This window comes from Mandrillus leucophaeus, unplaced genomic scaffold, assembly GCF_000951045.1.
Source record: "Mandrillus leucophaeus isolate KB7577 unplaced genomic scaffold, Mleu.le_1.0 Scaffold333, whole genome shotgun sequence".
NCBI lineage: Eukaryota > Metazoa > Chordata > Mammalia > Primates > Cercopithecidae > Mandrillus > Mandrillus leucophaeus.
The window spans coordinates 3,430,890-3,458,781 of NW_012103510.1; the positions used below are offsets into that span (position 1 = coordinate 3,430,890).

At 39.6% G+C, this 27,892-nt stretch overlaps 1 protein-coding gene across 2 annotated transcripts in view; it reads left to right on the forward strand.

Annotated features, from left to right (window-relative positions):
- BRD7 (bromodomain containing 7) overlaps positions 1-27,892 on the forward strand; it is a 54,457-nt gene that overhangs the window by 20,371 nt on the left and 6,194 nt on the right. The window contains exons 1-12 of one of the 2 annotated variants that reach the window (XM_011988649.1): positions 6,948-6,953; positions 7,197-7,307; positions 12,334-12,518; positions 13,546-13,669; positions 18,802-18,877; positions 21,160-21,267; positions 21,671-21,806; positions 23,850-23,961; positions 25,507-25,563; positions 26,748-26,862; positions 27,152-27,295; positions 27,527-27,670. In XM_011988649.1, coding sequence (XP_011844039.1) covers positions 6,948-6,953; positions 7,197-7,307; positions 12,334-12,518; positions 13,546-13,669; positions 18,802-18,877; positions 21,160-21,267; positions 21,671-21,806; positions 23,850-23,961; positions 25,507-25,563; positions 26,748-26,862; positions 27,152-27,295; positions 27,527-27,670 — 1,318 coding nt within the window. Of the gene's footprint in view, positions 1-6,947; positions 6,954-7,196; positions 7,308-12,333; positions 12,519-13,545; positions 13,670-18,801; positions 18,878-21,159; positions 21,268-21,670; positions 21,807-23,849; positions 23,962-25,506; positions 25,564-26,747; positions 26,863-27,151; positions 27,296-27,526; positions 27,671-27,892 lie in introns of those variants that run through there. The other variant, XM_011988648.1, reaches the window with a different exon arrangement.

A 27,892-nucleotide genomic window follows, 5' to 3' on the forward strand; every position in this document is an offset into this window, starting at 1 on the left:
CTCTGGTAGAATTTGGCTGTGAATCTGTCTGGTCCTGGACTTTTTTTGGTTGGTAGGCTATTAATTATTGCCTCAATTTCAGAGCCTGTTATTAGTCTATTCAGGGATTCAACTTCTTCCTGGTTTAGTCTTGGGAGGGTGTGTGTGTGTCCAGGAATTTATCCATTTCTTCTAGATTTCCTAGTTTATTTGCATAGAGGTGTTTTAGTATTCTCTGATGGTACTTTGTATTTCTGTGGGATCGGTGGTGATATCCCCTTTATCATTTTTTACTGCGTCTATTTGATTCTTCTCTCTTTTCTTCTTTCTTAGTCTTGCTAACGGTCTATCAATTTTGTTGATCTTTTAAAAAAAATCAGCTCTGGATTCGTTGATTTTTTTGAAGGGTTTTTTGTATCTCTATCTCTTTCAGTTCTGCTCTGATCTTAGTTATTTCTTGCCTTCTGCTAGCTTTGAAATGTGTTTGCTCTTGCTTCTCTAGTTTTTTTAATTGTGATGTTAGGGTGTCAATTTTAGATCTTTCCTGCTTTCTCTTGTGGGCATTTAGTGCTGTAAATTTCCCTCTACACACTGCTTTAAATGTGTCCCAGAGATTCTGGTATGTTGTGTCTTTGTTCTCATTGGTTTCAAAGAACATCTTTATTTCTGCCTTCATTTCATTACGTACTCAGTAGTCATTCAGGAGCAGGTTGTTCAGTTTCCATGTAATTGAGCAGTTTTGAGTGAGTTTCTTTTCTTTTTTTTTTTTTTTTAATCCAAAATGTGTTTATTGAGATGGTTTCCCACTCATCTTGATTCAGAGTGCTTTTAGTGCTGCTTCTTCCTAAAGGAACATCCTTCTGTAAGCCTTGCTTTTCCTCCTGTAGGCTGGCAGAGGACAGCGGAGCAGCCAACACACAAAACTACCATTTGTGCATGGCTAAAGACCGTGGTGATTTTATAGCATCCTGGGCATTTCACATCCATGAAGTAGGAATTGGGGCTCTGCACCAGGCATTTCTTCTCGTGTTTCCTCTTCTCTTCTGGGGAGGGATGAAGGAGATCCTTTGCGAGAGGCATGTTCTCGTGTAGGTAGGTCGTCACTGCCGGAAAGGCAAGTGAGTTTCTTAATCCTGAGTTCCAGTTTGATTGCACTGTGGTCTGAGAGACAGTTTGTTATAATTTCTGTTCTTTTACATTTGCTGAGGAGTGCTTTACTTCCAACTATGTGGTCAATTTTGGAATAAGTGCAATGTGGTGCTGAGAAGAATGTGTATTCTGTTGATTTAGGGTGGCGAGTTCTGTAGATGTCTATTAGGTCCACTTGGTGCAGAGCTGATTTTAATTCCTGGACATCGTTTTTAACTTTCTGTCTTGTTTATCCGTCTGATGTTGACAGTGGGGTGTTAAAGTCTCCCATTATTGTGTGGGGGTCTAAGTCTCTTTGTAGGTCTCTTAAGGACTTTCTTTATGAATCTGGGTGCTCCTGTATTGGTTGCATATATATTTAGTATAGTTAGCTCTTCTTGTTGAATTGATCCCTTTACCATTATGTAATGGCCTTCTTCATTTGTTTTCATCTTTGTTGGTTTAAAGTCTGTTTTATCAGAGATGAGAATTGCATCCCCTGCTTTTTTTTTTGTTTTCCATTTGCTTGGTACATCTCCGTCCCTTTATTTTGAGCGTATGTGTGTCTCTGCACGTGAGATGGGTCTCCTGAATACAGCAAACTGATGGGTCTTGACTCTTTATCCAATTTGCCAGTCTGTGTCTTTTAATTGGAGCGTTTAGCCCGTTTACATTTAAGGTTAATATTGTTATGTGTGAATTTGATCCTTTCATTATGATGTTAGCTGGTTATTTTGCTCAGTAGTTGATGCAGTTTCTTCTTAGCATCGATGGTCTTTACAATTTGGCATGTTTTTGCAGTGGCTGGTACCGGTTATTCCTTTCTGTGTTTAATGCTGCCTTCAGGAGCTCTTGTACAGCAGGCCTGGTGGTGACAGAATCTCTCAGCATTTGTTTGTCTGTAAAAGATTTTATTTCTCCTTCACTTATGAAACTTAGTTTGGCTGAATATGAATTTCTGGGTTGAAAATTGTTTTCTTTAAGAAATATTGGCCCCCATTCTCTCTGGCTTGTAGAGTTTCTGCCAGGAGATCCGCTGTTAGTCTGATGGGCTTCCCTTTGTGGGTAACCCGACCTTTCTCTCTGGCTGCCCTTAACATTTTTTCCTTCGTTTCAACTTTGGTGAATCTGACAATTATTTGTCTTGGAGTTGCTCTTCTCAAGGAGTATCTTTGTGGTGTTTCTCTGTATTTCCTGAATTTGAATATTGGTCTGCCTTGCTAGGTTGGGGAAGTTCTCCTGGATAATATCCTGAGGAGTGTTTTCCAGCTTGGTTCCATTCTCCCCCATCACTTTCAGGTATACCAATCAGACATAGATTTGGTATTTTCACATAGTCCCATATTTCTTGGAGGTTTTGTTCATTTCTTTTCGCTCTTTTTACTCTTAAGCTTCTCTTCTTGCTTCATTTCATTCATTTGATCTTCAGTCACTGATACCCTTTCTTCCACTTGATCGAATTTGGCTACTGAGCCAAATTCAAATGACGCTGTGCATGCGTCACGTAGTTCTGGTGCCATGGTTTTCAGCTCCATCAGGTCAGTTAAGGTCTTCTCTGCTCTGTTTATTCTAGTTAGCCATTTGTCTAATCTTTTTTCAAGGTTTTTAGCTTCTTTGTGATGGGTTTGAACGTCCTTCTTTAGCTCAGAGAAGTTTGTTATTACTGATTGTCTGAAGCTTTCTTCTCTCAGCTCGTCAAAATCATTCTCCTACCAGCTTTGTTCTGTTGCTAGTGAGGAGCTGCGTTCCTTTGGAGGGGGAGAGGCGCTCTGATTTTTAGAATTTTCAGCTTTTCTGCTCTGTTTTTTCCCCATCTTTGTGGTTTTATCTACCTTTGGTCTTTGATGATGGTGACGTACAGAAGGGGTTTTGTGTGGATGTCCTTTCTGTTTGTTAGTTTCCCTTCTAACAGTCAGGACCCTCAGCTGCAGGTGTGTTGGAGTTTGCTGGAGGTCCACCCCAGACCCTGTTTGTCTGGGTATCACCAGCGGAGGCTGCAGAACAGCAAATATTGCAGAACGGCAAATGTGGCTGCCTGATCCTTCCTCTGAAACTTCGTCTCAGAGGGGCATCCGGCTGTATGAGGTGTCAGTTGGCCCCTACTGGGAGGTGCCTGCCAGTTAGGCTACTTGGCGGTCAGGGACCCACTTGAGGCAGTCTGTCCATTCTCAGATCTCAAACTCCACGCTGGGAGAACCACTACTCTCTTCAAAGCTGTCAGACAGGGACGTTTAAGTCTGCAGAAGTTTCTGCTGCCTTTTGTTCAGCTGTGCCCTGCCCCCAGAGGTAGAGTCTACAGAAGCAGTCAGGCCTCCTTGAGCTGTGGTGGGCTCCACCCAGTTCGAGGTTCCTGGCTGCTTTGTTTACCTACTCAAGCCTCAGCAATGGTGGGTGCCCCTCCCCCAGCCTCGCTGCCGCCTTGCAGTTCGATCTCAGACTGTTGTGCTGGCAGTGAATGAGGCTTCATGGGCATGGGACCCTCTGAGCCAGGCACGAGATATAATCTCCTGGTGTGCTGTTTGCTGAGACCATTGGAAAAGCACAGTATTAGGGTGGGAGTGTCCTGATATTCCAGGTACTGTCTGTCACGGCTTCCCTTGGCTAGGAAAGGGAATCCCCCGACCCCTTATGCTTCCGGAGTGAAGCGATGCCCTGCTCTGCTTCAGCTCACACTCCGTGGCTGCACCCACTGTCCAACAAGCCCCAGTGAGATGAACCCAGTACCTCAGTTGGAAATGCAGAAATCACCCGTCTTCTGCATCGCTCACACTAGGAGCTGTAGACTGGAGCTGTTCCTGTTTGGCCATCTTGGAACCTGTCGCTACACACTTTCAAACAACCAGATCTTGTGAGAACTCACTATCACGAGAACAGCAACGGGAAAATCTGTCTCCATGATCAAATCACCTCCCACCAGGTCCCTCCCCCAACATTGGGGATTACAATTCAACAAGAGATTGGGGTGGGGACACAGAGCCAAACCATATCACATATACTCTAAAGTAAAGGATAAATTGGCTTGTCCAGAAATACTAAAGAGAAGTTTAATTACATTTTCTAATTTGATGAAAGTTAATTGCTTTCTTGAGTTCATTTTGGCTATATTTGTTGAACATATTTTCTTCAGCTTTAAGAAGAGAATAGAAAATTTACAAGGACCTGAAAGCTTCTAAGACAATATATATATCTGTTATAGATGAGATTTTTCCCATTTGGGGGAGTGTCCTGGTGTGTGTTGATTTCAGGGAAAGGAACCGTGTATATTAAAATTTACTATGTATTCAACAGCCACAAACTTAATTGGTTTAGATAATATCTGTTTTATCTCTACTTTTTTTGCATAACCATGGTAGTGCTCACCTGACCGAGGGGTTAGACGCTAATTGGTTACCCTAATTAGTTATTATCCTAAAAATAAAATAAGATAGTGTCTTTACAGCCGGGCACAGTGGCTCACGACTGTAATCCCAGCACTTTTGGGAGGCTGAGGCGGGTGAATCACGAGGTCAGGAGATCAAGAGATCAAGACCATCCTGGCTAACACAGTGGAAACCCTGTCTCTACTGAAAGTACAAAAAAATTGGCTGATGGTGGTGGCGGGCGCCTGTCGTCCCAGCTACTTGGGAGGCTGAGGCAGGAGAATGGTGTGAACCCAGGAGGCAGAGCTTGCGACAGAGCGAGATTCCATCTATTTAAAAAAAAAAAAAAAAAAAGATAATTTCTTTACCTCTAGTCCCTTTTTTCATCCACATATTGATAAGCAGAGATTTATGAAGAATACCAGTGTTTAGTGCCCTTTACTATTGAGTTTATAGGTAATGTTCCATTTTCTCCAAAGAACCTGAATTACATTCTCTCTTACTTAGAGAAATGGAAACTTTTCCCAACTTTTTATCTGGTGAAAATTAGGCTAAAACTGTTTATTTCTGCATATTTCTGACCTTACCATTGCTTAATGGAAAAGAATTTCACAGCTTTTTGGTTTTTTTCTTTTTGTGAATGATTTTCTCTGATCTTTCTCTTACAGTAAGAAGAGTAGAAGTGTGTCCCCAGAGTGTTTTTAAGCAGGTTAGGGTTTATCATAATTGAAAGGAATTGGTATCTTAGCTCTTTAGAATTTCTACATTGCCACTTTTTTCTAGGGAAAGCTCAACAGCCTAAAGTAATATTTATTCAGTTCGTTTGGTGGTTGAAATAAAATATGTGTGTGTGTGTGTGTGTGTATGTGTGTGTGTATGTGTATGAAAAGTGTGCAGGAAGACACAGCTTTTTGAATGACCAGTGCCATCACACACAGCTCAGTAAAGACCAGCACATTGTGTTAAGATTTAAGGAATCTACAAATTGCCTTGATAGATCAGTCCTGTGCTCATTAGAACAGTTCAGTACTCTTGCCAGTTCATAGGCCCATTATCTGGCCAATTATAGGCCAAATGGTCACTTAGTTTGAGTATATGTAGTAGTCTAGTGTCTCACTTCACTTGCGTCGCATGCCCCCAAATACGTATGTTGTTTTGTTTTGTTTTGTTTTGTTTTGTTTTGTTTTTGAGACCAAGTCTCACTCTGTTGCTCAGGCTGGAGTGCAGTGGCATGATCTTGGCTCACTGCAACCTCTACCTTCAGGGTTCAAGCAATTCTTGTGCCTCAGCCTCCCGAGTAGTTGGGACTACAGGCGTGTGCCACCACACTCAGCTAATTTTTTTGTATTTTTAGTAGAGACAGTGTTTCATGGTGTTGCCCTGACCGGTCTCAAACTCCTGGGCTCAAGCAGTCCACCTGCCTCAGCCTCTGAAGTGCTAGAATTATAAGGGTGAGCCACTATGCCCGGCCTAGTAATTCTTAACAGAATGGAAGCTTTTCCAAATATCTGTAACAAATGTCTTTAATCTAGGGTCCTTTGGGTACCATGATGAGCCTTTAGAGGGACCAAGAACCTACTAAAATTACATGAAGACTTTTGTGTTCAACTGTGTGTGTGTGCGCGCTTAAGGATGGTCCCATAGCTTTCATCAGATGCTTAGAGATCCAAGATCTGGCAGAGTCCTAACTGTTTATAGAGTCATGGCCCAAACTGAAGATCCACATATACTTCATCCACTTTAATACCAAATTTATTGCGACCCTTCAATCAGTCTTACATACTTTTACATAGAACTCAGTCTACTTATTTTTGTTCTATTTAAGTGTTCTAACCTGTCATTGCTATTAAATAGTGGAATTTGAATGTTTTTGTTTTTGAGAGAAATTTGTAGGGGGCAGATTCTGTTTTCTTCAGTTTTTTCTTTTAACTTAGTAAGGCCTTGGCATAATGAATCGCAATAGATGTAACAATTACTTAACCGTGAAAGCATGCAGTGGGGTCAAGTTCTCCAGCACATACGCAGACTTTGAAATTTAAGCCAAAAAGACAGTTTTGGTAATTTGACTACTCCAGTTACATGTTTTAACTCCTTGAGGTTGTATGGTTTATTTCACATTGGCATGGTTTTGCAACATTCTGCAAATTATGTTTGGTTTATGATAGTATCCAAACACATAAAAATAGTGTAAATGTTTTAACATTTTTTGCTCAGTTAATGTGAATTTGGCAGGAAATACTGCGATAATTTAGGACTGCTCCGTTTTCAGTCAAGATCTGAAATAAAATGTTCAATTCCTAAATGGAAATTTAAGATGTTTGCTTTAAAGCTAGGAGTAATATTTTTTTTAATTACATGAACTACTCAGCTAAGATCATTACATATGAAATAGAAGTATTTTCTTCACATTTTTTTTTATGTGCAGTAAGATTATACTGAAGAAACCCATTTAAAAGTTTCATTCTGGGAGCTACAGTTTATATGCAGGTACTATAAAATATTTAAGAATTTGGGAAATAATATAACATATTTAAATACATTTAGCAGTATCTGTTTTGTTGGTGAGTCTTAAAACTTAATAAATTGCTGTTAGTATTGTTTAGTAAATAGTGAAAGAAAGGGATGTTGTTGCTTTTTAAATTTTTAGAGGACCTGTATGGTTTTAACCTGGGGGTGTGGGGTAGTTTGTTTTGCATTAATTCATTTTCTCCCTTAATATTCTTTCTGCAGGATAACTTCAAACTAATGTGTACTAATGCCATGATTTACAATAAACCAGAGACCATTTATTATAAAGCTGCAAAGAAGCTGTTGCACTCAGGGATGAAAATTCTTAGCCAGGTAAGGGAAACTCTTTGTCATAAATAATAGTTATTAAAATCTGTCCCTGTTTGTTGGCCATAGTAATACAGATACAATACAGTATTTATTTTATTAGCAGTTTATATTAAAGTAGAAAATACTAAATGAAAAAAATTTTAATAAAGAGAAGAAAAGACAGGAAAATTCTTACTTGGAATCAGTACAAATAAATATTGGCATTCACTTGTAATTATCTCTTTAGAGATAAAACATCAGCTTGAAACATCAACCTGAATTCCAGGATAAGACTGGCTGAATTGTGAGAACTCTGAAGAGGAAAGCTCTCTGTTTGCATTTGTAGGGGTGGAATCTAATGTTGGTCAGTCCTGTCAGAAGCACAGAATTTCTAGTAAGAAAATACAGTCATGCACTGTGTAATACTGTGTATACAGACTGCATATACAATGGTGGTTCCATAAGATTGTAATGCTGTATTTTTACTGTACTTTTGCTATATTTAAATACACAAATACTTCGCATTGTGTTACAGCTGTCTACAGTATTCAGTATGGTAGCATGCTGTACAGGTTCCTAGCCTATGAGCAATAGGCTATATCATTTAGCCGGTTGTCTGGTAGGCTATACCATCTAGGTTTGTGTAAGTGTACTCATTGATGGTCACACAACAAAATTGCCTAACAGTCCATTTCTCAGAATGTATCCCTTCATTAAGCTACATGTGACTATATACAAATGAGAAAAAGTTCAAAACTGTCTCAAAACCACCTCTCCACAAGAGCAGACTCTTCCTTAAAGGATAAGAATTAATGCATAGTAAGACATTTGAGGTCAGAGAAGTGTGTGTGTAGGCACAGACACATCATCATCAAACTGTAGGAAAGAGCTTAAACATGAGATCTGTACACAGTGGCAAAAATTACGAGTATCACCAGGAAGACAGTTGATAAAAGGCTTTGAAGGGTAAACTGAGATGATCACTGTGCATCCGCTAGAGAAAATAACTCACAAGATAAGCCATATCTTTTGAGGTTTTTCTCACCACTCTGAGTGGGAGAAACCTATTAGTAAGAGACATCTTTAGGGAACAAATCAAGGGTGATCCTGGCACCATACCGTGGCAGGCAGGCAGAAGAGAGTTTTAATTTTAGCTGTCTTCCACTAACTTGTGGACCTTGGGCAAGACATTAACTACCCTGGGACTCAGTGTTCTCATCCCTGAAGAAGGGTTTAGTCTGTGATCTCCAAGATGATTTCTAGCATTACTGTTCTGATTCTAGATAAGAGGTAGAGTAGAGAGGATACTATGAAAAAGAACCACAAGGTAGGACAGGGATTTTGCAAAGAAGAAATGAGTGGGTATGAGACACTGGTAGAAGGAGAAAGGAATCAGAGTCGAGAGCTTGAGCTCACATTCAGGCGAGTTAAAGGATGATAAAAATAAGTCGTGCATCTGCATATGGTTTTCCGATTTTTATGGTGATTCATTTTTCTGTATTATAGTTTTACATTTAAAGAAATGCCTTGGTGTGCAGATGTCTGAGTGTCTGTGTGCTTGGCTGAGAGATTCTTGGATTTGCTTAACTAGAGAAAGAAAAACATGTTTGGATTGTTGATTATTCTTGCGCTCCTAATATTTAGACAACATCAGTTCCCACCCTTTCCTAAAGACTTGGGAAACTAATGGAAACCAGTTACCCATCTTTGACAACATTTGCAGAGGAAAGAGGAATATGAAATGTTTACCCATTCTTTGCAGGAAGACTCAGAATCTAGAACCACGCCGTGTTCCAGGTTTAAAGACCTGGAAATGCTTCTTGTTACTGCATTTGAAGTAAAAATGCATTTAACAGATGCAGCCTTTAGTCACTCCAAAATATGTACATTGAATTGGGTGGTTGGAGCCTAATTTTTAATGACCTTTGATTTACCGCTTCCTTAAGTAATGTAGTTAATACAACAAGCAAAAGATTCCATTATCTCTTGAATTTTACTGGCGTGTGGAATGGTTGAAAGCACAGAAAATAAAATTTTCTTCTCCACTTTCCCTTCCCTCTCTCCCTCTTTCTTTCTCTCTCTGTTGTCTTCCTTTTTTTCAGAGCTTTTGCTGTTGAGGAGCCCCACCCATCCTGTGTTATTAGCTTCCTGTTGACTGTTCTCTCCACCCTACATGGGAGGGGTCGTCACAACAGTGATTTTTTTTAAACGTTTAAATTTAGACGTTTTGAGTTAACTCTTCTAATAGTTTGTGCTCCAAGAGAGCCCAGCACACCCTTCCATGAATGGTGTCTTTTCAAAGATAACTGTTTTTGAATGTTCGTTAAAAAGACTGCAGAGTAGTCACTCATTTTTTCAGTTATACTCAAATAGCAACTATTAGTAGACGTGTTATTTTTATAAAGAATGAACAGATGAGGACAGGCGCAGTAGCTCACACCTGTAATCCCAACACTGGGAGGCTGAGGCGGGCGGATCACCTGAGGTCAGGAGTTTGAGACCAGCCTGACCAACATGGAGAAATCCCGTCTCTACTAAAAATACAAAATTTGCTGGACGTGGTGATGCATGCCTGTAATCCCAGCTGCTCGGGTGGCTGAGGCAGGAAGGTTGAACCCCGAAGGCGGAGGTTGTGGTGAGCCAAGATCATGCCATTTCCAGCCTGGGCAACAAGAGCAAAACTGGGTCTCAAAAAAAAAGAAAGAATGAACAGATGAAGAGTAACTTTTTATCTCCTAAATAAATACTTAAGTAAAATGCTACATTGTAGTACAAGCAAAGTAGTACAAACAATACTATTTGTAACATGGTGGTTTTGAAATCAGACCAATCAAGGTTCAAGTCCTAGCTCAACCCTTTGGAAGCTGTGTGACCTTAGCCGAGGTAACCTTTCTCAGCCTTTTTTCTGTCCTGTAAAGTGGGGATAATAATAGTACTTACCTCATGGAATTGTGTCTGGTACATGAGTAAGCACTAAGTAAATGTTAGCTATATTATTAGCAAAGAACCAGCCCTGTTAGCCATTTAATATTGTAAAATTGAAGATCAGTAATATGCTGACTTGGAGGCATTTTAATTACCAAAAAAAGAAAAAAACATTGCCTTCAAAGGAAAATTAAACTTCACTCTTTCCTGGGACTTGTTTCAAGGTTTAGAAACTTCCTCTAATTGAATTTATTTTGTGCATGTCATTTTTTTTTAAATCCCAAAGCGTTCTTAATGTAAGTTCTGCTTTATAAAATTCTAGAGTGGAAATAAAATTATTACCGAGAACTTAACAGAAATAATTAAACTAATATTTTTAATGTAGCAAAATAAAACGTGTTTTTAAAAATCAAATAAGATTGCTTTTTGTTGTTGTTTTTTGTGTTTTTTGTTTTTTTTGAGACAGTCTCACTGTGTCACCCAGGCTGGAATGCAGTGGCGCAATCTCGGCTCACTGCAACCTCTGCCTCCCGGGTTCAAGCAATTCTAATGGATTTGCTTTTTAAACGATACAATTGATTTTGTCAAGGATTCAGAGAAACTGTCAAACACTAATGTAAATTAGTATGTAAATTAGTATACCTTTTCTGGAAGGCAGTAATTATCAAAAGCCTCAAAAATACTAATTCCCTTTGACTTTGTTTCCTTTCTAAGAGTTTGTCCTAAAGAGATAGTTGTTCCTAGAGAGATTTATTTATAATGATGTTTATGGTACTTTTATTTATAATAGTAGAAACATGGAAATCTACATGTTCAATCATAGGCCATTAGTTAAATCATGATGTAGATGTGGGATTAAATAGTTATTAAAATATTTTAAATATCTATTGATATGGAGAGGAAATGCTTATAATTTATTAACCAAAAAAATGCTTTTTACTAAATATTCAGTATAATTCCAATTTGCTAAGATATGTAATGGTTGGAAAAGTACTGGAATGATAAACTTGTTAATGCTGTTCTTCTCTGGATGATACATTACGAAGATTTTTATTTTCTCCTCTACCCATATTTTTATTTGTCCACAATAAAATATATCGCTTTAATGGTTTTAAGATTAATTTAAAAGTCCAGTAAAAAACAGCAAGAACTGTGTTCGTGAGGATCTCACCATCTGCACTACTAATAGAGCATGGTGTGATGAGGAAAGGCCCGACATGAGTGACAGCAAGCCTAGTCTTAGTTGCTGGTTTAGTGACCTTAGTTGAGTCATTTGTTGCTTCTCGGCCACGTTATTCTTGTTTGAATGGCCTCTGGTTCTTTCTAGTTCTTAGTTTCTGTTACTCCACAGAAGTCTTCCCTGTTGTTGCTGTGCAACCCTAAGGAGGTTGCACTCTCTATTTTACCCAGTGATAACTCTCAGAGTAACAGGCAAGGTAGTCATTAGAAACAAATATGCCTTCTTAAAATTTACGCAGAAACCCCAAGCCCTTAACTACAGTGAAAATTTCACAGCGCATCATTGCAGCGGAAAATTAAGCACATGTTTCACAGAATAGAAGCAAGACTTCTTTCGTTAGTGAAACCATTTTGCACTCTGAGGAAGGAACTATGCCACCAGCCTGTCTTCTCCTCAAGGCTTGTTGTTTTCACACAGAGTGAAATGCCAGCATCATCAGTGAGCACCCCGGGCTACCAGAATAGAGAGGAACTTCCCATGCTCACATGCCCTAGGCTTTGATACACCTAACAGTTCTTAACTGTCAAAAGATAAGCCAGTCTGTTAAACACAAAATGTTAACACACCATTAAACTAAATTTTACTCTTCCAATTCAGTACGTCAAAGAATACTTCATCTTAATTCATACTTTCTCCTTTGTTAACTTTCTGATAGGGCAATAAAGTTGTAAAGCTTTCTATGAAGTTGGAAATTAAATTTTAAGAATTGAAGGTATAGGCATTATCATGGTTTCCAAATACAATACTCTCTTGGTATATGATTACATTTCATTGTTTTTCTTCCCTGGTTAATGACAGGATAAGTACAAACTCCTGTGGGAAAAAATGCTTTACTTTAAAAGTTAATGACAAACATATAATAAGATTATTTTTGAATATGTTTAGGAAAGAATTCAGAGCCTGAAGCAGAGCATAGACTTCATGGCTGACTTGCAGAAAACTCGAAAGCAGAAAGATAGAACAGACACCTCACAGAGTGGGGAGGACGGAGGCTGCTGGCCAAGAGAGAGAGAGGACTCTGGAGATGCCGAAGCACACGCCTTCAAGAGTCCCAGCAAAGAAAACAAAAAGTAAAAGATCTTTGGGATGTTAAGGTCAAACTGTCTTCTTCAAGCTAGTAACGGGGAGAAATACTGATTCAGGGCCTGACTTGGGAAGACCAAGTGCTAGTGTGTCCGTAGTGGTGGTGTTTGGGCATGAAAGTCCATTTTGATGGTGTAATACCCCTCTTCTCATGTGAAGCACTATATGGGATTGTCCAAACAGTTCAGAAAGTAGTTCTAATGTATTTTCTTACTGAAGTAGTTTTAAAACCTATAAAGTAACTTTTGGGACTCATATGGTCAGTGAGTTTATTTAAATAGAACTCTTTGTTTAAAAAAAAAAAAAATGCATGGTCATTACCTCCTTCCAAAAAGCAGCAAGGAGCTCAGTGGGAGCACAGTCACTGCTGTGTCTTAAGCAGATGAGCTGTCACTGCAGCGTGCCCATGTTTTCCACCCAACATCAGCTGGTGGGAGCAACGATGAACCACTGTTCCACCCAGGCAGCCACCTGTGAAGCTGGCAGCAGCCGCGTCTGCTCACTCACACCACTGGGAGCCAGCCCTGACTGCTCAGCACCTCACTGCCAACTTTGAGGAGGGTAGTAGTTAGCATTTTGGGATTTTTGCTGTCATAATGCAAAGACAGTAGTAAACTAGTGACAAGTTTTTCTTTGTTCTAAGATTTACACACTTCAGTGCTTGTTTTAAATTTAAATTTTAAAAATCAAACTTTAAAAAAACAATGGTATATTCTTCTCCCTTACAAAGTACTGTTTGAGGTAGAACTAATTTTTTTGTAAGTTCCCAGAAAAACGTTTAACACAAGTAACACTGAACAGAAAAAGGTAGGGAAATAGCATGTTAGGTGTGCCTTACTGTTTCTGTTCTTTAATTAGAGACCCTTAACCAGGTCATCAAGGAAATATGTTTCAATGAGTGACTGTAGTCCAAATGTCTCGAGACCACTTTAGTTGTATTCATATTTAGAATTCATTTGAATGTTTTCATCGTATCTTTGTTTTTTTTTACTTAGTATTAATGTGTGTTTTCAGGAAAGACAAAGATATGCTTGAAGATAAGTTTAAAAGCAATAATTTAGAGAGAGAGCAGGAGCAGCTTGACCGCATCGTGAAGGAATCTGGAGGAAAGCTGACCAGGCGGCTTGTGAACAGTCAGGTGATTGAGCTTTGCCTTTCTTTTCTCTACCTACTGATTTGTAGAAACTTGTAGTTTTTAAGTTGCTTGCATATTTTTTAATCCATGTCTGCCATAGAGCTCTTCATCAGTATAATACTTAGCAGGAAAAAAATTAATAACAGACGATTCCCTACAGTGAGTTTATCAGGATGTTAAATGCGTTTTCAACTCATGATATTTTCAACTTACAATGGGTTTATTGGATGTAACTCCATTGTAAGTTGAGGACCATCTATGTTCATTTATAAAGTACATGATTAATCTTACCCACTTTCACTGGATTTTTTAAAAAGGAAGTTATAATATGTTCTAAAATGGGAACATGAACTACATAATTTAAGTTTACAAGAAAACATTCGTATTTACAAGAAATCATATTGTTTAGCACATTGGTTTTATTTATTTAATTTTAGATTCAAGGGGTACATACACAATTTTGTTACGTGGGTATATTGCATGATGTTGATATTTGAGCTTATCTTGAACCCATCACCCAAATAGTGAACATAGTACCCAGTAGGAAGTTTTTGAACCCTTGCCCCCTTCCCTCCCTGCCCCCTTTTAGCATTTCCAGTGTCTGTTCTTCCCATTTTTGTGTCCATGTGCACCAGTGTTTAGCTCCTACTTTCAAGTGAGAACATGCAATATTTGTTTTTCTGTTTCTGCATTAATTTGTTTAGGATAGTGGCCTCCGTCTTCATCCGTGTTGTTGCAGGGGACATGATTTGATTCATTTTTATGGTTGTGTAGTATTCCATGGTGTGTGTGTACTGCATTTTCTTTACCTAGTCTTTTGTTGGTGGGCACCTAGGTTGATTCTGTGTCTTTGTTGTGCACAGTGCTGCAGTACACATACAAATGCGTGTATCTTTTGAGTAAAATGATTTTTTTTCCTCTGGGTACATACCTAGGATTGCTGGGTCAAATTGTAATTCTATTTTTAGTTCTTTGGGAAATCTTCAAACAGCTTTCCACAGGAGCTGAACTAATTTACATTCTCACCAACAGTGAGCATTCCCTTTTCTCCACAACCTTGCCAGCATCTCTTTTTTTTTTTTTTTTTGAGTTTTCAGTAATGATATAATATGGTATCTTATTGTGGTTTTGATTTGCATTTCTCCAATGATCAGTGATGTTGAGCATTTTCTCAGACGTTTGTTGGCTGCTTGTATGTCTTCTTTTGAGTAGTGTCTGTTCATGTCGTTTGCCCAGTTTTTAATGGGGCTATTTGTTTGTTTCTTGTTGATTTAAGTTCCTTATAGATACTGGGTATTAGTCCTTTATTGGATGCGTAGTTCACACATATATTCTCCTGTTCTGTAGGATGTATCTTTACTTTGTTGATAGTTTCTTTGGCTGTTCAGAAGCTCTGTAGTTTGTTTAAGTCCCACTTGTGAATTTTTGTTTTTGTCACTTTCACTTTTGAGAACATAGAAAATTCTTTGCCAAAGCCCATGTCCAGAAGAGTATTTCCAAGGTTTTCTTCTAGGATTTTTATAATTTGAGGTCGTACTTTTAAGTGTTTAATCCATTTGGAGTTAATGTTTGTATATTGTGAGAGATAGGAGTTCAGTTTCATTTTTCTGCACATGGTTAGCCAGTTTTCTTAGCACCGTTTATTGAATGGTCTTTCTACATTGTTTATTTTTGTCAACTTTGTCAAAGATCAGTTGGTTGTATGTATGTGGCTTTATTTCTGGGTTCTCTGTTCTGTTCCATTGGTCTGTGGGTTATTTTGTTTATTTTTACCTGTATCGTGCTGTTTTGGTTATTGTAGCCTTGTAGTTTTATGGGAGCTTTTGTTTGGTTTGGTTTAATTTTGAGACAGGTTTTCACTCTGTCGCCCAGGCTGGAGTGTGCAGTGGCACGATCTTGGCTCACTACAGCCTACGCCTCAGGAGCTCAAGCAATTCTCCTGCCTCAGCTTCCCAAGTGGCTGAAACTACAGGTGCATGACACCATGTCCGGCTAATTTTTGTATTTTTTGTAGAAATGAGGTCTCACCGTATTGCCCAGGCTGGTCTCTAACACCTGAACTCAAGCAATCCACCCAACTCAGCCTCCCAAAGTGCTAGGATTACAGACATGAGCCACCATGCCCAAGCTGTAGTATAGTTTGAAATTGGGTAATGTGATGCCTCTGACTTTGTTCTTTTTGCTTAGAATTGCTTTGACGCTTCAGGCTCCTTTTTGGTTCCATGTGAATTTTGGAATAGTTTTTTCTGAATCTGTGAAGAATGATGTTGGGAATTTTATAGGAATAGCATTGAATCTGTAGATTGCTTTAGACAGTATGGACGTTTTAACAATATTGATTCTTCCATGAGCATGGGATGTTTTTCCATTTGTGTCATCTATGATTTCTTTCAGCAGTGTTTTTTAGTTCTTCTTGTAGAGATCTTTCACCTCCTTACATATATTTCTAAGTATTTTATTTTTTGTGTGGCTGTTGTGAATAGGATTGCATTCTTGAGTTGGCGCTCAGCTTGAACATTATTGGTGTATAGAAATGCTACTGATTTTTGTAAATTGATGTTGTGTCTTTACCAAAAACACATTTTTCTTTATATACTATGTATATAGAATTGTTTCTCTTATATCTAGTAATTTTAATAATATATATTAACTATTTTAACTCTTAGTAACCCTAATTTCAAGTGAAAACCCTAAGATTACTTAATATAACATGACTTTAAGATTTAAAATTACAGAAGAGAATTTTGAAACTAGTTTTATTTAACAAGGATTACTGAAGTTGTGTGAACTAGAAGGCATTTGAGCCAAGTTCTATTTTTTTTAATAAAATAATTGATTTAAGCACTTTTCTTTGGTCAGTTGATTAGAGCGCTTTCATATATTTTGATAGTGATATATCACATACACATGACACATATATAGACATACAAACACACAGAAACAGATCTTCTAGATTTATAAGATTCTTCATTTGCCAGTTTTCACTCTCTCCCCCTCGTAGACTATCTATCATTTCCAAAGTCATAACAAAGTAGATGAAACAAGGTAGAAAATTTACATCTCAAAGGCACAAAACCTAAACCTAAACACCATTACCTGAAAACAAGATTGCCAGAAGGAGGTTGCAGTGAGCCAAGATCTTGCCACTGCACTCTAGCCTGGGCAAGAGTGAGACTTTGTCTCAAAAAAAAAAAAAAAAAAGATGTCGTCTTTTCAACTTGTTTCCTTATTAGATTACTGGTTTCAAGGAGGGGAGCCCTTTAAGGAACAGGGCCAAGAAAGCATGCAGCTTTAGAGCCTAATACTTACTGGAAGGCAGATTTTAGATCACCCCAAATCACTGAATCCTGGGTCCCCAGAAAGCCTTAGAGATCAGGTAATACAATACAGAAAAGAGCAGTTTTAGATCTGAGAGGAATCTGTCTGCTTACAACTCTTGGTATTCTGTGAGGAAAAACAGAGATTCTTCCCAAAAAGAGGAGTATTTGATGCCTTTATTGTTTACCTCAAGGGATCACAAGCTGCCAGAAATTCCATCAGGTCCCTAATATGGTATGGAGGGTGGCAAGAGGAAGGAGGGCTAGCCAAACAGAACTCAGTTGACTGAGACATTTTACAGGGCCATTACAGCGGCATTAAAACAATAGACATATGTTTGTATATGTATAGCCCAAATAGCAGTTTTAACTGAGCCAACATTTGAATATAGAGCTCTTTTTCAAAAAAATATTTTTCCTAATTGTAATTCCTACTCAAGCTGTTTTACTTTTGCTTCTGCTGCTAGCTGGGCTCCTGTTGACAAACAAGCAGCCCACAAAAGTGGCCGTCTTGCTGCAGTGGCTGCCAGCTGCCCTTCATGACCACAGTGCGACGGATGGCTCTCAGCCAACAATCACTCCAAATACACTGGCGTTTTCAGGGCATCCTTGTACTCACACACAGGCGTCTAAAACGTGAGCCACACCACTCTACGTGGAAGTGGCTGCCACCTGGGATTTCCCCCACGGATGCTTCCTTCCCTTTGCCCATTTCTTGGTCCCTCAACTCCTGGCTAGCTCACCACATGTTCCAGCTTAAATGTTTCCAGAAAGAAACATTTAATGGGGACTTAGGAACAGAAGCCATGTCTGTGTCTTGGGTGGCAGTGAGATGGTGGGTCCCTGCCCACATTGGTTTTAAAGCCAAGTAGGTGTGTACATGCCTTTAAGCAAGCCACTGCCCTTTCCTGGTCCGTAGTAGCCTTTTTTGATAGACTGGGGAGAACTAGGTAGCCTTAAGGACCCACAGAGCTAGGCCGGGCGCGGTGGCTCAAGCCTGTAATCCCTGCACTTTGGGAGGCCGAGACGGGCGGATCACGAGGTCAGGAGATCGAGACCATCCTGGCTAACATGGTGAAACCCCGTCTCTACTAAAAAATACAAAAAACTAGCCGGGCGCGGTGGCGGGCGCCTGTAGTCCCGGATACTCGGGAGGCTGAGGCAGGAGAATGGCGTGAACCCGGGAGCGGAGCTTGCAGTGAGCTGAGATCCGGCCACTGCACTCCACCCTGGGCGACAGAGCGAGACTCCATCTCAAAAAAAAAAAAAAAAAAGGACCCACAGAGCTCTTAGAATTCTGAGATTTTCCTCACCTCCATTTCTCTAGCCCATCATCCCCTGTATACCTGGAGACAGGTGTGAAAGTCAGTACCTTGAGTTTAATGATTAGCCACCTGTAATATTAGTTAGGTTAAAATAAGGCTTTGTGGTTTGCTGCATATATGAATATGGTACAGACTGAGCATCCCTAATCCAAAAATTCAAAATCTGAAATTTGGTCCAAAATCTGAAATTTTTTGAGCTCCGACATGATGATATAAGTGGAAACTTCCACACATGACCTCATGTGACGGGTGCACAAAATTATTTAAACTATTGTATAAAACTACTTTCCGGCTGTGTCTGTAAAGTATGTATGAAACATAAATGAATTTTATGTTCCATCCCTAAGATATCTCATTATGTATATGTAAATATTCCAAAATCTGGGAAAATCTGCAATCCACAACACCCTAGTATCAAGCCTTTCGGATAAAGGATACTCAGCGTGTTTGTATAAAACACTTCATTCCATCTGAATACTTTGGGTCATTGCAGTGCGAATTCGAAAGAAGAAAACCAGATGGAACAACAACATTGGGACTTCTCCATCCTGTGGATCCCATTGTAGGAGGTAGGATCAGAGTAAAACTGTGCATGAACTTGATGCTGTTTGGCAGAGAACAGTAACCTGGGTTAACATTTTAAAGCAACAAGCTTGAATATTGATCAGTCTGACTGTGTCATTATGCAGAGGATCTAGCTAGACGTCATGTATTTCATGGTAATAGCTAGCCTAACTTTCACTTCATCTTAGAATAGGTACATTATATCAAGTTTTCCTTAAAATTCAAAGTTTTGAAATATTTTAAACCCACCATTAACAAAGCCATAATTTAGATAGTAATTCCTAGCCCTGATTTTAAGAGACTTTAGTATAGACACTCAGTTTAGAGGTATCTCATACCCACAGATTATGATATTATAAATTTAACTGATCTCTTTATTTCAGTGAATAAATGAATGTATATGCCACATAGTGCCTTAATAATAATGGAGGGTGTATGCTTAGTGACATCGTATCTTTCACTGAAGTCAGTAGAAAGTTTGTAAAGATTGGGAATCTTTAGAGCCTCAGTCATATTTTTGTTTTCTCAAATGATGTTTTAATGGAAATAATATAGGTTATATTTTGAAATTCGATGTCAGAATTAGAACTTTTTGTCACTGGTCTGAGGGGAGAATCATGTATTGAGATATGCAAATGTGACAGTGTTAATTTAGTCAACAAATATTTATTTTCATACTGTCATAATGAGAGAAGTAATTGGAAATACGAAAATGAATAATGACAGAATTTTTACCCTTAAGGAAACAGTCTCTGATGTTTATTGTTTGCTATGAGCAGGGTGCTGTCTTAGGAGCTAGCTGTATAGTAGAGAACAAAACAGAGAGAGAGGAGTCTCTTTTCCTTAGGTTCTATGGAGTCGGGGGAGGAGGGCTCATGTAAAAAGAAGTCTGTCCTTAATCAGTACTATGCAGGTATGTGTCTATAATGAATAAATACTACAAAGGAAAAGAACAGCTGTGATCATAATGGAAGATACCGACCTAGTGTTTGGGGGTCAGGGAAGGCGTCCTTAAGGAGATGATGTTTAGGTTGAGTAAGGGATGAGAGAACAGCAGGTGTGAAAATCTTGAAGCAGGGAATAGCATTTGAAGATGGAAAGAAGGGGACCATGAATGTTCTCTAAAGGAGGAGAACAGTAATAGAAGAAAAGGAGCTAGTGCTGTTTTCAAAACAAAACTCAGTTTTTACTTTGATGCAAACAAGTAGAATTTTATATGACCATAGGTCAAAGAATGCCACAGGATTGAGAACATTGCTCTTTCTAGTATAGCTGTGGTAAACATTTGGTGTTAGGAGATGCAGCTAACTGATGGAGGTGACCCCTTAAGATCTGCTGCTTTCTGTGAAGCCAGGAGTGTGGTCTCTGCCTTTGGTCTGGTTTCCTGGGTTTCCAGTTTCTGAGACATAATCAAATGTGGCCAAAGCTGATTTCGCTCCCCGTGTGCACAGCTCCCTCTGTAGGCCACTTTCGTGGTTTAAGGTGGAAGACACCCCTGTTCATCTTCTCAGCTTCATCATCTGGTATCCGTACCCATTAGGAAACCAAATTCCAGACTATTCACTGAGAAGGAGAGGAGATCTGATTTAGATGTTCAGTTGGTTAACAGTGCCTTCACCACACTGGTCACTGGTGGCGGTAGCCTCCGTTGCAGGCTGATCATGTGACACAGACTCTTCTTCAGGAGAGCAGATGCCCCTCTGTTAGATACTGTGGGAGACCACATCTTCTCCTGCCAGCATCTTTTGCAGTCCCCTCAGGTGCCTACCCATGATTTCTCTATGTCACGTATTCCCAGCTTCATCACAGGGATTCATTCCTGGCTAATACCTGTTCTCATTGCACTAAAAGTATGCCTTTCATAGATACTCATTTATCCTTCATGTGTTAGTAGCCCTTTTGTCTTTAATGCAGGTGTTTTCCCTCAGTCTTTTACTAACCTTTGTACTGGTTAACTTTCATCTTAACATTAGAAATCCCAGCTTTTAAAAGTTTTCATGGCTTTTGTTTTTAATAAAAGTCTAATTTTTTAAGTCAAGTGTATGTGGTTATAAAGAATTCCAGGAAGCAGGAGAGTGTAATGAACAGGTCTAAGTTTTGGTCCTGGCTATAGCTCTGCCTTTCTGAGCTTTGATTTTCTTATAAAAGTGGGTGTAGTAAGGGCTTCCCAGCCTCCTTCACGGTCATGCAGATGCCATGCAGTGGTGTATGCGGAGTCACTCGGCAGAGGGCCCCGTGGGTCATGGCCATGTAGGCCTCCTTCACTGTGCTCAGTTTTATGTTGTAGAGCCAGGCTACTGCCCTGTGAGACTGGGAATGACAACTGGAAGACTTCAGTCTGGAGTGAATACTTTGCAGGGGTTCAAAGAGGATAAAAGGAACAAAGTCACTCCAGGTGAGGCTCCTGCATAGAAGTCATTTTTTTCTCTTCTCTGTTTTGGGGTATTAGGGAAAGGAAGCACAATTACGCTTTATTCACTAGATGGGTACCAGTATCTTGGTGGTATTTTTGCAACATTAATTAGCTATTTTATTAACTTCAGAAGAGACTGGAAAATTGGGTATTCATATTCAAAATGAGTTTTGTTCTTTATTGTTCCTCTCCTCTCCCTTGTAGGGAAGAATTCACTTGAGTTGTAACTTTACAAGTACCTGTTTGGGAGAAAATATCTTAGATATGCGAACCAGTCAATGAAGTAGTAAAGTTAGGAGAGAATAAATCATCTTTTGGTAAAACAAGAAAATAGATTGACATACAAGTTAAAGAATAGTGTTACAGTATTTGATTTTTTCAACAGTGTTGTATTTGAATTATGGGCCCTACAGTTCTTATGCACCGCATTATGACTCCACATTTGCGAATATCAGCAAGGATGATTCTGATTTAATCTATTCAACCTATGGGGAAGACTCTGATCTTCCAAGCGATTTCAGGTGAGTCTCCAGTTAATATTCTGATTACATTTGTTTAAAAACATTAATGTACATACGTGATTTGTGGGTAGACTGACAAAACTGGCCGAGTAGTAAAAAATGTGCTCAGTAATTTTTTTTAGCTGACAATAATGGATTCATAGTTACTGTTATCCTTTAGTGGAGAGAGAGCATGTCTCCCTGATGGTGGCATCTGCAGTATTTTAATTCTTAAACAAAAATATATTTTTAAAGAGACTACCTCAGCCAGTACTAAAGTTTAGGTACTTGTTACTACTTCAAAATGTTGACATGCCATCTGTTCTCTTATAACATGTTGTGTGTCAGTGAGTTATGGTCCAAACTTGATCAGTTTGGGAGCCCACAGTGCATTTTCCCCGAGAAAGGAGGCAGGATAGGATGGCTCTATTCCATAGGCAACCCACATAAAAGCCTTTTTGACCAATCACATGCCAGGTAGACCATTGCAGTTAAACTCAGCCATTCTTTATTGCATGTTTCTGTGGGAAGATCATCTCTGTGTTCCTGTTTAGGATGCTGAGCAGTTTGGATCCTATCAACACAATGAGATCTGTCCTGACTTAGCAGGATTCTGGCTCAGGACGGGATGCTGAGCTTGGGTTATGGCAGTAGTTTACTGGATATTATTCCTTCTTAGCAGTAGTACCTTGTTAATTTTCATTATGTGTAAGAAATTAACCCTGTAGATTCACCAGTCCCCTGCTTCTCTGATAAAGGGAGAATCTGTTCACTTTCACATTAGTAAGTGTGGTTTGGTGGTGGTGGTTTTCACAGGGTAGGGGTCCATAAGTCTGAAGTTGACTGTGGTTTCAGATCAAGCCATTTAATCTTTTAGACCTCAGCAGCCTGAATGAATTCTTTCTGGATTATGTATCTGTGCATACCACAAATAGGGATTGCACAGGGAAACAATACTGGCAAAGGCCCATGCCCTCTTGTCAAATGATGACAAGTGCTTTGGAGAAAAGTAAAGCAGCAGAGAAGGAGAGAGTAGTGCTGGGGCTGTGAGAGGGGTGCACTTTTAAATCAGTCAGGAAAGTCTGCACAAAAGGGAAAGCTGAGCAAAAACTGAAGGAGGTGAGGAAGCAAGCAAGGCTGCCACCTGAGAGAGCATTCCAGGCAGCGCAGGAGCTATGCAGAGGGCCTGAGTGAGAGCCTTCCCAACACACTTGAGGAACAGCAGGAAGAAGCAGAAGTGTGCAGGCACATGGCCAGGGAGGGCGTTGGTGAGAGTAGGTCCTTATAAGCACTTTGAATTTTATTCTCAGTGAGATGGAAACTACTGGTGGATTGCGAGCAGAAGAGTGACCCAGTCCAGCTTATGATGTTTAAAGGATCACCCTGGCTACTCTTGGAGAATAGACTGTAGAGAGGCAAGGACAGAAGTAGGGAGATGAGAAATGGACCGGGGGAGTAGCAGGTGAGGTTCTGAGAAGGGCTCAGTCATCAGCCAGTAGGATTTCTTTACTGATTGAAATGGGATGTGGGAGAGATGTCGAGGCTGACTCCAGGGTTTGCACACTGAGCTTGGAAGGCTGCAGTTGCTATTTACTGAGAAAGGGGAGACTTTGGAACATGACTTAGTGGGGAAGATCTAGCATTTCAGTTTTGTATGTTTTAAGCTTGAGATGTCTGTTAGACTTCCATGTGGAGCACCAAAGGGTGTGGTCCAAACTGGACATGTGACTTTTGAGAGTTTTTTGATCCCAGATGAAAGTCCTGAGGTGAAGGTGATCACTGTAGACAGGAAGTGAAAGGGCGGGGAGCAGAAGATTCAGGGACTGAGCCTGCACCCCTGTCACTGAGGTCTCATTTTTCTTTGGAACATTTTATTTTTACTGTGTTCTTCATATTAATTCTCTCATGATAATGTTATTGCTAATTTGTAGATACCATGTTGTGTCTAGGCAGAAATTTGATGTCTTGATGTATAACCGAGGGCATCTAATGGGAACAGTTGGCTCTGATAGGAGGATAAAGCCAGTGGAGGTGATTTATGTGAGACTTTCCTCTCTCTTGCAGCATCCATGAGTTTTTGGCCACATGCCAAGATTATCCGTATGTCATGGCAGACAGTCTACTGGATGTTTTAACAAAAGGAGGTCATTCCAGGACCCTACAAGAGATGGAGATGGTAAGAACGCCGCTAACGGAACAGGGTAATTTATTATCGACTCTCAAGCGTTAGTCATTCAGTATAATGAAACCATGGGATTAACCAGTATGACAGCTGAACTCCGTGGCCGTGAAAGACAGCCCAGCCCGGGTGGAGGCCACGGGTGGACAATGAACGGAAAGGAGTAGCTTAGCTACCAGGATCTGTGAGGGCCCGAGCATTATCCTTATCTCATCTTGGGAATGTAGGACTCAGAAATGGGGTTTACAACTCAGAAGTCGGTGTTGTGTCCTCTAACAAAAAAGCAAAGTTTTGCTCACTGGCCTGAAACTAAGTTGGCTAAAATGATAGGGAATGGCTTTTCCTTATGCAGTAATAGCACATCGGGAGGAACCTCAAGTTAAAAAGTAAAAAGCTTCCTCATTGCTATTTTATTAACACTTGTAAGCTATCTCTAGTGCAGCTGCAGATAGTTCGTAATCTGGAATCATTCAGAGTTGTGGCTCAAGGATTAGAACCAGAAAATGTTCCTGCTGATATAGAAGAGAGCTGATCTCCAGAATGTTCCTGTCACAATAGTTAGAGAAACCCTGTGTCTCTTGGAGATCTAACTCTTAATGGTGACTGCGACTGTAGTGCCTGGTACCCTGCTCACAACCGCACATATGGTTGCTGGGTGACCTGTCAGCAGAGCTGAGGTTAGTGCCTCAGTCAGGCTCAACGATGACTGCTGTAAAATATCCGCACTCAGACCGCTTTCATCACACAACCTAAAAAATGAAACTTTACATCACTTAAAAATACACATTTTTTTTTTTACCATATCCTTCTCATCAATTAATCTGAATGAATTAATAATCTAACGAAAATTGAATATTTTTCATTTGGTGAATATGGCAATGTGTTTCAAAATGTTAAGTGTCTTTGTCCTTCAATATAGCAGTTCTTCTCAATTTATTCTAGAAAAAATACAAAAGTTACATATAAGGATACATTGTTCATAATTTTTAGAAATTGGGAATTGGTTAAATAACTGACAACAGAACCTTTCAAAGAAAGATGACATCATTGATTGATGTCCATGATACATCTGTCTCTTGTTCCTGGGTGCGTTATCTGTGCAGAACAAGATTGAGAAGCTTTCACATTCTCTGTAGCATTTGATTATTTTTCAGTAATCCTCTGCTATCTGAGAATATTGCTCTGTTCATGAACAGTAATCCCTAGAACTCCTTCCTGTCTTCTTGTCAGGGATTTTTCTAATAAAAACAGATACCGTTTATTTACGTATTTATAAGTTATTTACCAAATACCTTCTTAAATATGTATGTAGCTTTTGATCAGGCATGGAAATAACATCACCAGTAATAAGTACCCCAGCTCACGGAATCCTCTCAAAATGCTAATAATTGTATTTAGTCATTTTGGTCTGAAAAATTATATTGTAGTAGTCCATATTTGTATTCATTTTCTCTTGCCAAGAAACTTCTGACACTTTTCTCTTTTCCTTGATATTTACCTTCATGTGTTTTCCTAAAAAGCTGTTTTTCTGTATCCTTACAGTCATTGCCTGAAGATGAAGGCCATACTAGGACACTTGACACAGCAAAAGAAATGGAGGTGATTTTATTTTACACTTTACGAGAAATATTTAAATGGAAAATAAGGGGAGTAAGAGAAGTCTTGAGAATGGGAAGGCCTATTGGGTAAGAAGTAAAAGGGTTAGTGAGTAGAGTTGTGAGGGCCTAGCTGAAATGGCAAATCATAAATGCATATCAGTGCCAAGTTACACTATTATACAGTTTCTCCACCACAAGTTTTTAGCCCATATGTAGGCAGAGAAATCAGGTGGATCAATGGAGTTGGAGTTGGAGAGCCACACCATAGTATAAATGGAACCATTCGCTTTTGATTGCTTAATATCTGGGTTGATCTATTCCTAAAAAGCAATGTTGAGGTTATGGAAACTCTGAGTCTTAACGATTCTGAAAATAAAAACTCCACCTTTTTTTTTTTTCTTTGAGACGGAGTCCCGCTCTGTCGCCCAGGCTGGAGTGTAGTGGCGCGATCTTGGCTCACTGCAACCTCTGCCTCCTGGGTTTAAGCAGTTCTCTTGCTTCAGCCTCCTGAGTAGCTGTGATTACAGGTGCCTGCCACCATGCCCAGCTAAATTTTTTTTTTTTTTTTTTTTTTAGTGGAGACAGGGTTTCACTATGTTGGCCAGGCTGGTTTCAAACTCCTAACCGCAGGTGATCCTCCCACCTCGGCCTCCCAAAGTGCTAGGATTACAGGCGTGAGCCACTGCACTGGGCCGGCTCTATCCTTTTTAAGATTTTGTTTCTCTCATGCAATACTGACAGCCTAGTTTGGGGGCCTGGAGAAGACCCAGGAAGTGTGTCAATAAGAATGCAAGTATATGGACTAGACGGACTGAAATAGTCTTTGAATCTCGAAAACACAAGGCATTGTCATCACCAAAAGCTCTTCACAGTTTAAGCAACAATAAGGCTCTCATTACTTCATCTTTAGAATAGTTGCCATACTAAACAAATACAAATTGTATGAGATACACCATTACATTTCACAGAAGTGTGGATTTATTGAATACCTGTTTTTGCCAAGATTTGGGAATAGCATTTTAAAAGGGTGTTCTGGAAATTCATTTTCTGTAAGCATCAAAATTAGGACTCCATAGTAAATAGGTAGAGTAACTTTGCCTGTAAATACACACCATCTTAGTAATTTCTAGTTAGCACTGCTGTGGCTTAGCAAACTCCAGTAATTGCCTGTTTTTCCTTTTGAAGCAGATTACAGAAGTAGAGCCACCAGGGCGTTTGGACTCCAGTACTCAAGACAGGCTCATAGCGCTGAAAGCTGTAACAAATTTTGGCGTTCCAGTTGAAGTTTTTGACTCTGAAGGTGAGTGTCTCCAGAGGGTTTGATTGAAAAACTGCATGATGTAGGCAGTCAAGGTTTCATGTCTTATAAGTACAGATTAATATAGCCATTCACCACAGGAAGATCTTGGCTTACCAAGTTAAATGAATGGGTATAGTGTGTTGATTTCATTTCAAGGGGATTACTCTTTTGAAGGGAGAAGGCTAACCAATAATTAGCAAAGCCCTAGAGCCTAGGAGTCAGTTTATTACACAAGATCAAACACAAGTGTGTCTGTTTTCTTCCGTGTGTTCTTTTTCTTACCACACAGAAGCTGAAATATTCCAGAAGAAACTTGATGAGACCACCAGATTGCTCAGGGAACTCCAGGAAGCCCAGAATGAACGTTTGAGCACCAGACCCCCTCCCAACATGATCTGTCTCTTGGGTCCCTCATACAGAGAAATGCATCTTGGTATGTTTTGCCTCCCGTAAGAGGAGAGTCATGGGATGCTTCAAAGAAAAAACTTCTGAGTACAGTGCTAATGGCACTATAGAGTAATGCTGATGTGAACCCCAGGGACAGTTGTGTTTTGTTTTAGTTTTGTTTTGTGTTTTGCATTTGTACATTTACTGTTCTTTGGGATGCCTCTGTCTAAAGGAACCATGTTTCAGTATCTGGAACTATCTTTGTTTTTCTTGTTAGCTGAACAAGTGACCAGTAATCTTAAAGAACTTGCACAGCAAGTAACTCCAGGTGATATTGTAAGCACGTATGGAGTTCGAAAAGCAATGGGGATTTCCATTCCTTCCGCCGTCATGGAAAACAACTTTGTGGATTTGACAGAAGGTACGTGCCCTATTTTCTCTGGGAAAGTGGAAAGCTGTAGTGACTACAGTCATCCCTCAGTGTCTGCCCGACATTGGTTCCAGGACCCCGGATTTGGTATCTACCCCACAAGGATACCAAAATCTGTAGATGCTCAAGTCCCTAACATAAAATGTATTTGCATATATCCTATGCACAACCTCCAGTATACTTTAAATCATCTCTAGATTACTTATATACTTC